Source organism: Teleopsis dalmanni, chromosome X (genome assembly GCF_002237135.1).
Source record: "Teleopsis dalmanni isolate 2A chromosome X, ASM223713v2, whole genome shotgun sequence".
Classification (NCBI taxonomy): Eukaryota; Metazoa; Arthropoda; class Insecta; order Diptera; family Diopsidae; genus Teleopsis; species Teleopsis dalmanni.
This window is the reverse complement of record NC_051848.1, coordinates 20722007-20738609: the sequence shown is the minus strand read 5'-3', so window position 1 is coordinate 20738609 and position 16603 is coordinate 20722007. Positions and strand designations below refer to the sequence as shown.

Sequence of the window (16603 nt, the reverse complement as noted above, 5' to 3'; positions counted from 1 at the left end):
GTTACTTTTATGGATTTGTATTACTCCAAAACTAGTGGATTAATGGATTATTAGATTCGCATATAATATACAATACAATAGAATTTATATATACATACTGTTATAGCACAATCTAATCATAAATATTTATCTTTTAAGATTGCAGTAATTGTTTGAGGACAATCTTTACGACGGAAGACAAGTGGAAGGAAAGTATTGAAAGGTAAAGGTTTTTATTAATTATACATACAATATACAAAACAGGAAAGTTTTGTTTTTAAAATTGGTGTAAACGTACTCAATCATTAGTCAATGGTTTGTTTTTTATTTGCAGACTACTACGCGTATATGCTATATATTTGCAGATTTTACTCTCTGGGGTCACTCTTTCTAATAACTGTTCGAAGTTTTCTCTCTAAGAATTGACGCAGAGATCTACGCTCAGAGGTTAAGTATTAAGTTTCAAATATATTTAAGATTTTAAACAAATTGTAAAATTAAGTTTGAAAATAATTTAATTTCATACTTTATATGCATAAATTGAACTAATTCACTTCAAAAATTCGAGATATATAATAATTTATTTAAGTAATTATTCTTTATCAGAATTTCACCGCCCATATGGCAATAACAAATCACCTTCAAGTTTTCAAAAATTTTAATTAGAAAGTAAAAAAAAATTTTTTAATTAAATTTATGAAAAGAAAATTTTTAGTAAATATTTTCTCTCCCCAATGCAGTTCAGATTTGAATAAGACTCACTGCACACCCCATCTGTAATCGCATTGCAAGCAAATGCAACTAATGCAGATACTTATCAATTCATATCTCTGCTTTTATGCAGAGCAACTTCAACTTCAAACTTTTGAACGCATCTGTCAACCTTAGATTTACGAGTAAATTTCAAGTGCGAGACTTTCACTAAATGTTCACGCACTTCACACTCCGCACCAACGCACTTGAAGACAAATCATACAAATCGTCCGACAATAGAAATACATTTCGTTTGCATTCTCATCCGATTTTCTGTTTATCCACCGTTTAACTATAAGCAAATATTGTCGCAGTTCCTCCCCGCCGTATATCGAGAGTACAGGACTTATTAGAGCAACGCCATGGCCATTGCTGGTGCATTGTTGACTATCTGAACTTACTCGACATTTCTTTACTTAAATTAAAGGTCAATAAACCTTAAGATTTTATTCTCGTCTCACTATCAATGGATATTGGGAAATGTAACAAATGCTTGAATGATTAGGAATTCAGTAGGTGTTCCAAAATAAGCAATACACAAATTTCCTAAGTTGAGTTTAGTGAAATTGCAGGCACTGCAATTGTTTTTTTTTATTGCTTCTGATACAATAAGAAGTTCTTATTTTAAAAGAGTATTAATCAGACCTAACATTGTAACTTCTCAAATATGTGACATATATATTAACTATAGTACTGCCTCTAACACTCCCACCAGAACCTCGACTCTGTTTACTCATCTTCTCTTTAGCTTGAACTTCCTTCGTTCATATCGTGTAATCTTATAACAACACATCCTTCTTCGAGATTGGTTCGCAAGTGTAACATGTAGACCGGTTCATTTTCAATAAAAAGAGGGATTTTCCTATCTTTTAGTAATCAAAAGGTAAGGATACAATGTAATTCATATTGTAAGGATACAATAAAGTTTAATTCATTAATTAAATCAATCACTATTTTCTCTCCCACTAAAAAAAATTAATAAAACCATGTTGTGGAAAAAGTCAGTAACGAATGCTTAGATCGTTTTACGCTTCTTCTGATATAAACACTTGCTTATATATTTTTCTCCATTGGAATAGCATACCACGAAGATCGAAATTTATTTAATAATAAGCTTTGGTTATTGCCAATTAGTGGATTCATCGCTGAAGCACACTTTCGACCTTCCTTATTTTATATAGATTTTCTCTTTAGTTTTATAAATTTTTAGAATATCCTTAGAACTCCTACACTTAAGAAGTAGTTAAATACAGTAGACTATCGATGTGACCAAAGATATAATGTCAAGACCTTTTTTTATTGTTTTATTACATTCGAATATATTTAATGTCTAACATTAGGCCATCCAGAAAAATATTTTTAGTATATTTATTCTTTATAAATATTTTCATGTTGCTCGTTCATTATTTAGAGGTTTCCTTCTATTAGGTATTCATTCGAAACCTCTCTATAAATATAAATAAAATATGTCAAAATTGTTTAGTTTTTATTATCTATAGATTTTATTGTCAGGTGGTCTATCGACAAACCCTTTCTCCTTGAATACAGCACTGCCAATATGACATAATTTTTTATTAACTTATTTCATTTCTTAAAAATCTAAGAAAGTTTTGTGTCTAGTGCCCATTTTCTGTTGTAGTAAGGACAACTTTTTAAATATTCATTCCTTTAATTTATTATCCTGTTTCGTTCAAGAATGTATTTCAAGTATCAGCACACTCTGCCACATAGAATGCATAAATTAAATAAAAGTTATAAAAATAAACTATAATTTATGAAAAAATTCTTCTTATATTATGGACGTAGGGACGTATGGACGTATATGAAATAAATAAAAAAATATTATTTCACCGGATATAAGCAACAAACTAATGTTCCGGAAAATTACATCATCACTTTGATAGAAGACTTACATAAATAATAGAGAAAAATTGAAAATATCAAAATGTGACTGGCAATTGTCATAACATCATAACGCGCACATGTAGCACTCATACCCGCAACTGTGAACACTGTGAACACTGTGAACACCACCAATGGCACCAGGACTGAAAGCAGAAGAAGCGCGCACCATGCCATACAAATCGGCGACACAAAGGAATTTTCCAGCAATCAACACCAGCAACTCAAGTTAAATGTGATGACAGGATAACAAACACAATGAACACGCATTCAGTGTCTCGGCCGAGACAGCGCCAAGCAGGCGAAATGAAAATAAAAATATGCTACGCCAGGATAATAGACACTAAATAGCGGCACGCGGCTCACGGCACCCATTCCACCCCAATCCTTGGAATATGAATATGAAATAATAAAAAAATAATTCATTTAAAATTCATATAAGGGAAGCAGTCGAAGTCGAAGCAGTCATTCAGTCAGTTCGGTCGGTTCAGTCAGTTCATTCAGCAAATCAGTCAACCAATTATAAGGATAACTACTGTGGCAGGCTATAATGTAGTCGTTGGAATAAAACGAAATTTTGACTTCCTGTTAATCAGCATATAATGCGGTATTGTTTGAACGGAATAAACTACTTTCAAAGGACGTCCTGACTGTCCTGACTACACTGTCGCACAGTCATAAAAACGTTGCAAAATATTGAAATGATGTCAGAAGTGTATAAATTATCAATCCTCGGTCATTTCACTTGGTAATGCTGCGCTACAGTTAGTTATTAAATAACTAAAATACCGACTGTAGCACCACCGCCTTAAGCAAACAAACCGACAATATGCGCTACTTATGCTTATTATGGAAAATAATTTCATAATTCGTAGGGTGGTTAAAAAAACATTGCGTATATCCTTAAGCGATACTTCGTTGAGCCTTGCGCCTTTGCTGACAATGTGTTAACACAAAAAAGTGGAAAAAGATTAAAAATGAAAGCGGAAAATATTGCTCATACCGGAAGCATATTCCCTTCCGTTCTGAAGGACTGAGTACGTGCCTCAACTGAGCGGCTGGCAACTTTTGGGGTGTCGGCATAATTTTATGAATGATTTTATTATTATTAATATGTAACATTATGTAAGCGAAAGGATAATGCAAACAAAATAAGTAGTAAGCTGGAAAAGAGAAGCACGTGCCAGGAAGGCGTTATGTTTACATTTCGAGCCAGGAACACACAAATAGCGGACGGCGCCTTTCTGGGCCACTTAATCATATCGTCCTGGCGTTTTATGAAATGATTTTGTGTATTTATTGGCAACTAATGTAAATATTAGTTTTGTTGTTTGCAGGATTTCATATGAATTTATGCGTTTTGTATATCTCAGTACGGATATGTAACGAGGGCAGCAAAAATATTATATGTATGGTGTATAGCAAGTGCAAAGGATTTAACTACTGATTTGCACATTAATGTGTAATTATGAAATTAAAGCCAATTCGCAAATATGCTATCGGGCATACAAATAATTGGAATCCGATTTTTTACGGGGTGGTTAACTTTTTTGATAAAAATTTCGATTGAAATTCCAATGATTTATGGTCGTGGGAGCTATACGGGAAGTGCGATTTATACGCTTAAGTTCTATGATTAAAATATAGATACAAAGTACAAATAGAAGATAGTTTATTTAAGCAAATATTTATATATTGGATGACTAATGGATAGAGTTGACTCCTAATAGTTTATTTAATGTATAATTTCTAGATAAAGTTGACCTAGTAGAATCCTAGCAGTAGTAGAAACAGAGGTATTTGTTCCTTTCTTTTCTTAAATTTGTTATAATACAAATAAATTTATAAACTGGTATAGATAGATAGATAGATTTTGAAAGGGTTGGGAACTTATCACCAAGTCGCTGCATCTTATGAGAACTAAAGTGGGTTTTTAGTTCCATAGGCGTTTAGCAGTTAAAAATGACATTATATCCTTTAGAGAGATGTTACCTAATTACGTTATAAGTGTATAGGCAGTTGATAAGTACCATAGTCTGAGTCTGACGAGACTATTACAGATTGAGTTCTGCTGTTTCCTCTTTTTCGTAACAAAGTCTGCAACTATCGTCTCTTATCCAAAGTCTGAGTCACAGATTGTGTTCTGCTGTTTCCTCTTTTTCGTGACAAAGTCTGCAACTATCGTCTCTTGTAATATAAACTGGTATAATTATTTAAATAAAGTTTAGAGCTGTAGCTACTTTACCTAATAGAATACGTCATTATTTCCTTAACATTGATAAATATTATTAACTATACCACATATAATTCTTAACTAAACAAAATCATTAGAACAATGGTACTTATTCATATTGTAATATTTGAAGATGTTAACAACAGACAAATATATTATTTATAGAAATCCTAAATTTAACTAATTCTTTAGTTCCTTCTCCAGTTTCTCAAGAAACCTAAATTTTGCTAATACTTTAGTTCCTTCCACAGTTTCTGACAAACCCAAAATTCACTAAATATACTAACTAAACTGACTAAATTCTTTAGTTATTTCTTCCTTTTTTTAATTTTGAGACGTATAATTAAATGCATTATCTTCAATTAAGTACGTCATGAAATTTAAATTTAAATGATTCTTTAGCTTGCCTCTCCAGTTTCTCAGAACACCCACATTTAACTGATTCTTCAGGTTCTTCTTATATTTTACTTTGAAACGAGTATTTGAATGCATTGTTTTTATTACGTAGACCGGGTGAGGTCTTTTTTTAAGGACAACTAATATAGCATTAAATTAATTATATATCTGAAAGTACTAAAAATAATATCAATGTCATTGGTTTTAATATGAATGTAATCCTATTATTAGTTCGTAAGTTGAAGTGGTTTGTAGTTTTTGTAATACATTATATATTATGTATTATATATTATATATATTATATATATTATATATATATATATATTATATGCGAAAATTGACAGGCTATCCTACTTACCACTATCTAATCTTAGAGTAATCACTATCCGCACGGGGAGGTACGCAGATCTTACATCAATCACTGAATAATCATGTAGCTTATAGGCAATACATAAATTAGTCAATGAGATGGGTGGGACCCCGTAGTATCAAAGAGTAAAAGTGCCCAGTTGCGCTGACTCATAAAAAGGATCAACATACATATATTATAAATTATATTTTATATATTACATATTATATATTATATACTATTTCTTTTGTTTTAGATATTATACGAAATGTTATGGATATTGAAAAAGGCAAACAAACAATTAAAATCTAAGTTTCTAAAGGATAAATTGGTGCTTAAAGTGTATTTTTCTTAAATATAATCTCAATGTTTTAATACCTTTGAATTTTTATTATAAATCTATCAAAGCCATTAACCATTTCCCTCTAACCCTTTTGAATTTCACAGACATATTAAGGCTAATTACACTTTCTTTATCTTATCCTATTGTAAGTACAATTTTTAGTACCATTTTACTTAAATATATCAATGAGACGTGCTGCAGATTATAAAATTTTATTTTATTATTAATAATAAAATCTTATGATTATCTACACATACTTTGTCAAATTACTTATCCTATACAAAAGTTACTAATAAAAGTTTTATGTACAACCCTTGCCCCTTTCTCGACCTATAGCCATGTGTTGCAACACTTGCTTTACCCAAACAAATATTTGATCGTTTAAGGCTCGGGCTAAGAATGTTGAGTATCCAGCGACTGATAAGAAGACTATATGGATGATATAGATCGCATGTACCACAAAAATTTTTACCTTAATTGCGGCACTAATAGCAACACAATAAAAGGACAAGCAAACTATTAAAATAAGAATATAAAAAGAAATATAAATAAAAATAAAAGGCGAAAAGAAAATATGACATAAAAATAAAATTTTAACGATCGACGCGCTAAATTTAGACAGAACTCTATTGTTCCACCGCTGATCGTACATTGTGATGTCTGCTCTAAATTTAAACCAAAACAATTTATTTTTATTATTTTAAACACATTATTTGAAAGGCATTTTAGGCACCCAAGGACAAGGATACTTAGAATTTGTATCTGTTATTATGGCTGACACATTTAATATGTACTAAAATATGGCTCGAGCACGGGTTGTGCACATATCCGTATCTTTATGGAAAAATCAAATAAAAAAAGTAATATTATTGCATTTAGTGAAAAATTTTTATTCATGTTTGTTTCTGGTAATTCGGGAAAACATTTGTAAAGCCATAAAAACTGCTCAAATTGCATTTGTACCCTTCAACCAACCCTATAACATAAATCGTGACCTTCGTTGATGATGACGCCTCATCATTGATGCACACAAATGAAGTGCTTACTACCAGCCTGCAATTCTCTCACCAGGCAACCGACGGAAAACAATGCCAACAAACAATGGAAAAACAATCAAAACAACCAAAACACAACAGAACAATCGCAACAAAACTAACAAACTAGAAAATGAGAAATTGGAAAACTGTTCGTCGGCATGAAAAACTGGTGGCATTTTCCAACCAGCGAAAAACAAACATCAATAAAAATTTCTTTCTTTTCAATTCTTTTTCTTTTTCATTTCAAAATTTTATGGCTTTTTTATTATTGTTATTATTTTCTTATTTATTCCTTATATTTTGTGTTTATTTTTGTATACGAAATTTTCACGCATCTTTTTTTTTTTCGCGCAATCTTCTTCTTATTATTTGTATTGCATCTCAACCAATTCAGAATTCATATTCATTCACCAATCCGGGATGGATTGCACTACGGTTCCTTCACACATTGCAAGAGATTGCGCAGATACAACATATTTTCCATATAAGTCCTTTCTATTTTAATAAAATAAAATCTATTTTTAGGGCTGTGATTCACACTGTGTACTTAGTGAATCATAACAACAAATTTTTATTGTTCTGATTAATTTAAATTTTGGCTTACTACATTCTCAAAATACTCATGCTCAGTGGATCTTTTAAATATTTGTTGATTTTTAAAGTCCCCAATCCACAATGGTTGGACTACAAATACCAGACTTAGCACTATATGAACCAGTCGAATTAGAAGCAATGATTTTGTGTGTTTTAATCGAACAAGCCAAAGCTGCACGAAATTCTTGTTATCCGAAGGCATCCTCTGATTTCTCAGAGAAGCGATAGGTGTCGAAGCCTATACAAAATTCCTATATGGATCCTACGCAACAGATTAGATGTGGTTCATTACATAGGCATCACATATTGAACATTATTCAAACATTTATCTATTCGCGCCCAACGATACCAGTTGGTTCACACTATTCCCATAATCCAATATAAATCTAGTTGCCTCGATCTGGGTCACATGCAAAGACTTAGATCTACGAATTAGAGTTTTTGCTAACCAAAGTTTTTATGACAGCTAGTCAATGATTCAAAATATTTTAAATGGTTTACAACCCTTACACTTCAACTACATCCGTTGTTCTCAATATAGATTCGTCGAACTTAAACAGAGTTAAACCAGAGGCAAAGGTTTGCACCATTACCACCATGGGCCCACAATATTGTGCTTTCGCCTGTAACAATATTATTTTTTTTTAAAAATATTAGCAGCGCTGCATGTAAAACACATTGAAGACTTAATCGTGCATTGAAGACTTTTGGGTTAAGAAACACTATTTTATACAACTAGCAGCTCCAAAATTATGAAGCTTCTAAATATTTAAGACATATTCATGATAACGCAGATCATAAGTGTAGGAGATGCTTTCAGGTCTCTTTCATTTCCAGCTCCCTGCATTTATTGCATAAGTCGTGATCTTGTATATATGTACTACTGGTAGACTATAGCCCATCAGTAAACCTGTGATAGTTCTATAATTATGACAGTGCTAACAAAAATAACTGGAAGAGGTTCCAAGTGGTATTATTTACAAACGTTTCTTGAAATGATTTAATAAATATTTTGTAATCATAATAACTAAAAGTGATCATGGTCAATGATGTTAGGCTAAGGCTAAGGCCCCTATGCAATGCGATCAGTTTGATCCATCATGCACCCCTTTGCATTTATATATTTAGTATCGAACCAGCTCCTTCGGAAGGAGTTTTCGAAGGTCTTCATCCTCTAATTAATATTCACCTAAAATTTTGCTATATATCTTATTTGCTTTCTACTTTTGTCACAATAAAATCGGAAGTACGAGTTAAGTCAGTATTTGTATTTTTACAGACTTTCATGGAAAGATCCGGGTTCTGATAAAAGAAAAGCAAAGTGAACTGATAGTTAGTTGCTCCATATATCCATTCAAGTCATAATTGTATATTTGGTATAATTTTTTGGATCCGTATGCTTTTTCTAATTGCTTTCTCAAAATTCTAGAATAAAAATTTGAATTAAAAAACTGTAGGGTATTGAAGATAATCTATAAGGCCATCCTTTATTTTTATCAATGCCATTTAATTTTCTTCCTTTTATCATTAATCTTTGAAGAATTTCTTGTCGACGTTTATGAAAATTGTTTATTTTGAGTAATTTTATGGCTTTTCTATTGAAACTGCGGTGGTTAATTTGTGTTCCATGCATTGTGTATTTGGTCTATTTTTATGTTCAGTGTTATTTTTTATGATATTTCAATGATAGTTCATTATCACCAATAGTACAGCCTCCTGACACATTTTACATTACCTCTCCTTCGAACTGTTCCAATCGTAAGTATTCACCTTATATTGGTCGCCCTTCTAATGCTTCTGACGATTGCAGAAGACGCCTTGGATGGCGTTCGCATATACATTTTTTACGACTTTTAATTGATGTTAGTTTTTCCATAATTTATTGGAAATTTTATGGCATCATTTTAACCCGTTTAATGGTTTGCTTATGGTTTCCGTGAAATAATGTTGATATTTTCAAATTAATGACATTTTTCAAGCTGTTAAATACGTACTGGCAAATGTGCATTTCAACAGCAGCAGCAGCGGAACCAGAAGCATTTATAGATTTCTGAAATATTTTTTAGTTTATTTGTTTTTAATATTTATGGCTTTTTGTGGAAATTATATTTTCAACATTTTTATTGAATACTTGTTGGCCAGATATAATCGATGGAAATCAATTTGATGTGGTGGTGGATAGGTGTATTCGCTTTTCCATTCTATGCCATTAATTCGATTCATTTTAAAATGCGGAGAAAAATTCGTATAACATAAAAGATTTATAGATTTATCTATAATAAATATTGATAACTTAATAAGAATAGTGATTGTTTAGTATAAAATGTAACATTTGACATTTATCTTTTCGATTTTTCGAGTCTTTAACTTCAAATTAAGTATAAACGTATTTAGTGAGCTTTGTTTAATAATAGATTTTAGTAGACTTTCTTATTAAGAACATAGTTCTCAAGCATTTTGATACTTATTAATGAGAGTTTTTAACCGCCATAAAAACTATACTCTATGAACGGAGAGCTCCTTCAAGAACCACAATTAAGTAACACGTCTGAAGGTGTGCTTGTCCACTTGTTTGTGGAAACATTTTTCCGCCGACGAAGTTAATCAGTAGCTCTTGATTGTCTCGATTGTTATACTCGTTTAAATTGGTAAGTTGTCTTTTCACCAATTGTAGATACCCTGGAACTTTAAAATCTGATATCATAAAGAAAACTAATTCACTGTAGTCTATATAATCGAAATAATATCTTTAAGTACTAGAGAATTACTGGAATTTTATAAAGTCTCTTATTTAATCTCTACAATAAGAGACTAAAAATAGATTAAGTGCCATAGCATGAACACAACAACAACAACAAAACTTCTACCCGTCATCTAACGACAACTGATATATGATACGTTTACAGTTATTACACGATCTTCATTTTCATGTGAAAATATATTACTTTAAGGACCGATAACTAGGCTATATAAATATAAAGTAGAGTACCAAATGTACTTGAGAATATAGAAGTTTGTCAAAACCCATCATTAAATCGCTTCGCATAAGAAAACGGTATCCTACCCGATTTGTGTCCTATCGATTTGTTTATATTCTTTTTGAAATTCTTGTTATGTTTAAAATATTGCACAAACATAATCTGAATATTATCATAACTATAATACATATTATTATCATCAAAAACTATGCTTAAGATTAGAACCTCTCAAAAATATGATCTGCTTAACAAATATTTAAACTATCACAATTGATCTAAATCAAGGATAATCCGCTCATAAAGTGTTTCAATACATCCGCCTACCTAAACTCCTAATAGAAAAACATTGCTACTCCTACTTCTACTCCTTTTTAATCTTTCGCACAAGTAAGTTGGCTCGTCGGTGCGCACCCAGTTGGACGCATGCAGTGATAAGGATATGCAAAATCCTTTACAATTACCAATTCTCAATGGTTGAAGTTATGAAAAACTGCTTATAATTTTACCGCATACAGAAAATAGGCGACCCACTCACAACTCACAACTCACAACTGACAGTGACAACGACAATATCCAAATAGGATCAATCAACAAATTTTCTATTGTTGATTGTGAAAAGATACAAGAGATATTGCAAATCTTCTCACAAGCCAGTAAATTGTGAAAAATTAGTGCAAATATAGGTAACAATTTATTCGGACACCAACAGCTCAAGCGGCTAAGCAGGTAAGCTGCGTGCATTCACTGACCGGAAAATCCCATAAAACCATTTATCATATGTTGTTGTTGTTGGCTGTTCCTTGCATGGACATCTAATATGCACAGTAGAGTTAAAGTATCCTTTCGTCTATTGTTTTCTGAATAAGTTTCGGAATCTGCACTATTTTGAGACAATTAAGACAAATATTTTGCGTACTAATTAAGTATGGTCAAAGCATATTTGCACAGGACTTAATGCGAGTACCTCAAAAGGTGCTCAATAGGAAAGGACTAAACTATACAATGAGTTTGACCGAAAGATTGCCTCTGACAAGGGAAATATGAAAAATGATATACATTTTGCATATCATACCAGTGCATTTGTGTAGCAAAAGCAGATTTTTTGCAATTATTCCCTTATCCTGACTGCCATGCATGCTAACTCCTTTTGGAAAAATAATAACCTAAGTTGTATGTAGATTTGAGGCGTTTAATTGTTTTCCTGTTCCTTTGTATTTGAATACAGTATATTAGAAGAAAAATGTAATTTTATTTATTTTAAGATTTTCCTTTAAATTCCAGGAATTTTCAAAGGATTCCGTCACGCGTAGTCGTTGTGTTGCATTGAGCCGTAATGGTATATGCAAATATTGACAAGAATATTTTTACAAATATGTTCAAATTTGTACATTTCGATACTCTCCACGTTGTAGATATGCTAAATTAGACAAGGATATTGAAATATTTTTAATGATTATTGAAAATTTTGAAAATCAAAGAAAGGAGTATATATTCAAATGAAGGGCATCAACAAGAATGATTTATTACTACTACAATTTTCATTCAAGGACATTTGCACTTACATGTGAATTTAAATAGATGTTAAATAGACACAAAAATATTTCAAATTTTTTACTAATACAATTTCTAAAATATATACTATTCATCCCTGGCGATTGGTCTTCATTTTACTAAACCAACATAGTTGAAAAAATGATTATCAATTTATTAGTTAAATTTTTTATTATCAACCTATACAGACTGACAGCCTACAGACGCATCAGTATATAGGCTATGCACATAGTTAAATACGAATTATATACTCCTATATATACAGCTTTTATATGTTTATACATATATTGAAAAAAGCTTAGTTAGTTTGAAACTTATCAAAGTTAAAAGCACAAAGCCATACAGAAATCTTAGAAAACAGCCTCTTCATTTCGACCACTGTTCTCCAGATCAATGGCGAACTTCCAATCAAAGTTGGTTTGGAACTCTTTCAATCTTCTCAATATCTTAGCGACGAGAAATTCATATCATTGTCAATTATACTATGGATAACGGGACATGAGGAATACGAATGCAATAAAAGCGCAAATGTTCTGATCAAAAAGGGGGCAAACACACCTTTTGTAGGCCCGGAACCCTTCTGCGGTGTTAACACCAGCTTCAAAATCACGCTAGTAAGCGAAAGGGAAAACCAAAACCTGAGTTCTACGGAGCCCAAAAAGGGTATGCGGCAGTCAAAATGACTTATTATCCCTGAACATATAAAGACTCAAGACTGAACTGTGGACCACTGTTTTCTTCTAGAACTGTGGTCTAGAAGAAAACAATTCCTGTGGACTCTGTCAAGAGCAATAGGAATCGTTCTATGCGCCTGCCCAACTGTGGCAAGACACAGACTTAACTATCTACGCAGTGGAGTGTTTTGAACACTAAACACGTGGCTAAAATATGACCCACAGTAGTCAGAACATTTTTCGAATGTTGGACTAGTTGGACGAAAGGCTGCACATAGGATCTCTCAGGTTGCAATACATGCACAGCTTATTCATAATAATAATAATAATAATAATAATAACCACTACCACTAGTTACAAGAAAACTAGTAGTAGTTAACGAGGAGTAGTAGTAGTTAAGAAAACTTTGAATTAACGAGTATATTGCTTTTGATAGCATTATATAGTTCTACTAAAAATATATATAGATTATAATATGTAAAATATATTATATCGATGTTTATATAAAATATGCATTTTAAAAGAAATATAATATAATAGTAAAGATCAATCGGTATCTACTATAATATCGGACATGTATATAGGTACATATATTTGCAATATTTGTAAGTTAAATTCTTTGGGATGTTAGACAAAATGTTTACCGCTTAGTGGAGGAGTCACTGCATTTTAAAATCTTAATATATCTTAGTAAAGTAAGTTTAATGAACAGTGATTACTAATGATTTTGTAGTTTGAAGCATAAGTAGTCGCGATTCCAAATATCGACAAACATTTTTAGGTATTCTGTTTAATACTTCTCCAACATATAATAAATTTGTATGTAAAATTCCTTCAATTACGGAATGGAGTCTTCAGATATTCAGGGACGATATTAGCTATATATTTTTGAAAATTCTTGAAGGAAATAGAAAGTATGTTTAACATTCAGCTAACACTTTTCTTATGCGAAGTCATACAAAAAAAACCTTAGATATAGTCTCCAATCGCAGTTTTTAATATATCCAAAGTCAATATTGTGCTGTACGAATTGAACTGTGCCTTTTACAGATTCAGTATTGAAGGTGTACCAATTAAACTGCGACATTTTGTAACTCTATATTTTAGAAACCTTAAACATTTTTAGTGAAAATTTAACCAATAAAAAAAATTTCAAACAATTTTTTAAGTTTCTTCCAAGTTTTTGATATGAAAACAATTGACACGATTCATATCACTGAACCGGTCAAGAACCGGATCGTGCGTTTCTCGAATGTGAACTTGATATTGTATTGTATTACATACATATATACACGATTATATATATTTATATTTATATATATATATAGAATTATATAGAATTAAGTTTACTCTCATAAATGAATATATGGCATATAATTTTAGTTTTAATGATTCAACAAAGTAGTCTAAAAATCTTATTTCGAATTGAAGTCAAGTTTTTAATTAATTTATAATTTTTTTTCTATATTTTTTCAAATAGCTTCAAAATTTTGGGATTTATGTAATTAGAAAAAAACCACAACAGCAAAACTCAAGCACTAAAAAAATATATCGGTAAATCCTTCCATATTCATATTCAAAAGATGGCTTTTCTTTCGTGTTCAAAGTACGTAGTACTAAGAAATATCAAAATTTGTCTTTCCTTATGTAAAAAACTCATTTCTAGCACCGATCGATTCAATGAAATGAAGGAAGCAGCTGATTATATAATGACTTGCACTGACATACGTCCCAGAATCGGTATAATTTGTGGCAGTGGCTTGGGTAAATTGGCGGAAGGCTTTACCGATGCGATATCCTTCGAATATGAGAAATTACCACATTTTCCTCTATCGACTGTGGAAGGTCATGCTGGGCGTTTAGTTTTTGGTTATATTGAGACTGTTCCCATATTGGCGATGCAGGGACGCTTTCATCATTACGAAGGTTATTCATTATCAAAATGCACATTTCCTGTACGAGTGATGAAATTGATTGGTATTGAGATATTAATTGCAACTAATGCAGCTGGTGGCATTAATGAGAAATATAAAGTTGGTGATATTATGCTATTGCGTGATCATGTGAATTTCCTCGGACTTTCTGGGAATAGTCCATTAAACGGCGCTAACTTTGAAGAGTTTGGACCACGTTTTCCGCCAATGGCCAATGCATACGATAAGGAGCTACGCGAAACAGCATTAAAGGTAGCCGATGATATGAGAATTGAAAAACTTTTCCATGTCGGCACTTATGCTTGTCTCGGTGGACCAAGCTATGAAACCATTGCAGAGCTGCGAATGTTGCGTACATGTGGAGCTGATGCGGTCGGCATGTCCACGGCTCATGAAGTTGTGGTAGCTAGACATTGTGATATGAAGGTGCTTGCTTTCAGTTTAATAACTAATAAGTGCTTACTTGAGTATGACATAAAGGATACTACAAATCACGCAGAGGTAGTTGCAGTTGGCAAGAAACGAGAAAAAGTTTGTGCTGAATTTGTGCGTAAATTGGTACATCACATCGAGTGTCCTCCAGAGTCACTAAGTAATGTTGGTTTTTAAATTACAACCAGAAGTGGATCAAAATTTCAAATTGAAATTATAAACAAACATTCTGTCAAGAACAATAGTATTTGCTGATATCAAAATTAAAGTTTAAATAAATTAAATATATTTTTTTAGCAGGTAACGACAGAAATATATTACCATAATTGTATCACAATAAAAAAATTAACTGTAAAATTTGAAAAAGTTACTCATTATTACATCAAAACATTGTATTCATATATATATATATATATATATACATTTTAATGGAATTAAATAATATAAAATTTGTTAGAAGTAAGTATGATTTCTAACAATGTATATTGTAGGCTATAAGGAAATATCACTTAATATTATTTGATTTAATTTGATTATTAATTTGATTATTTAATTTGATTATTTAATGAAGCGAAAGAATTATCAACATATTTGTTAGAAATAATGTATGATTTCTAACAATATATATTGTAGGCTATAAGGATATATCACTTAATATTATTTGATTTGAATGAAGCGAAGGAATTATCTACATATTTATTTTTATTTTCTTAACATTATAAATTGAAGTATATATATAAATTGAAGTATAATTCCTCAGCTATATATTATATATATTATATATCATATTTGATCATATTACAATATTACATATATTGTAAATATCAAGTGCTATTTAATAAAATTATATCCATTAACTATTTATTTCTTATTCATTAAACCAACTAAAGGACACAAATATAGACATTAAGTTTAGTTTTTAATTTAAATAAAAATTTTTATAAAATAAAGTTTTATAAGAAATACCATTCGGTAATTCTCTTGCTTGTGACATATATTAAATGCAGCTAGAAAGTGTACTACAATCCAGCTAATTTATTTGAGGTACTGATAAAACGCTTTCCTCTCCTTGGTTCTTTGGTTATTTGGTTCTTTGTAGCACTTTTTTGCCACACGGTTGGTATTTCTAAAAGTATCAACAATACGGAGTGCTTTAAATGTGCTTTCAATTCGCGCTTTAGATGCGCTTTTGATGCAGATGTAGTCCATTTCATTATAAAAGACCACTGAACAACAACAAATAACATATTAAAAAATAGTGCGTTAATTGAGCTCCGTACATAGTGAGAGTGCAGCACTTATATTCTTCCAATGACATGGCAATGTTAATAGGAAGCGCTATGTGCAGTGAGAGTGTTGCACTTCACTATTTATTCGGAACGCATTAAAAGCGTTATTGAAGCGTTTATCTGATTGCTGGGATTACAAAGTTTGCTGGGATTACAAAG

At 31.3% G+C, this 16603-nt stretch overlaps 1 protein-coding gene across 2 annotated transcripts in view; it reads left to right on the top strand.

The window, feature by feature from the left end:
* The window catches only part of LOC119687381 (purine nucleoside phosphorylase-like), a 65366-nt gene extending 49854 nt beyond the window's left edge, over positions 1-15512 (top strand). Inside the window, exons 2-5 of one of the 2 annotated variants that reach the window (XM_038101671.1) lie at positions 139-202; positions 314-426; positions 14270-14395; positions 14456-15512. In XM_038101671.1, coding sequence (XP_037957599.1) covers positions 14373-14395; positions 14456-15332 — 900 coding nt within the window. In that variant the 5' untranslated portion in view covers positions 139-202; positions 314-426; positions 14270-14372 and the 3' untranslated portion in view covers positions 15333-15512. Of the gene's footprint in view, positions 1-138; positions 203-313; positions 427-14269 lie in introns of both variants that reach the window. The other variant, XM_038101670.1, reaches the window with a different exon arrangement.
* The last annotated feature ends 1091 nt before the right edge of the window (positions 15513-16603 follow it).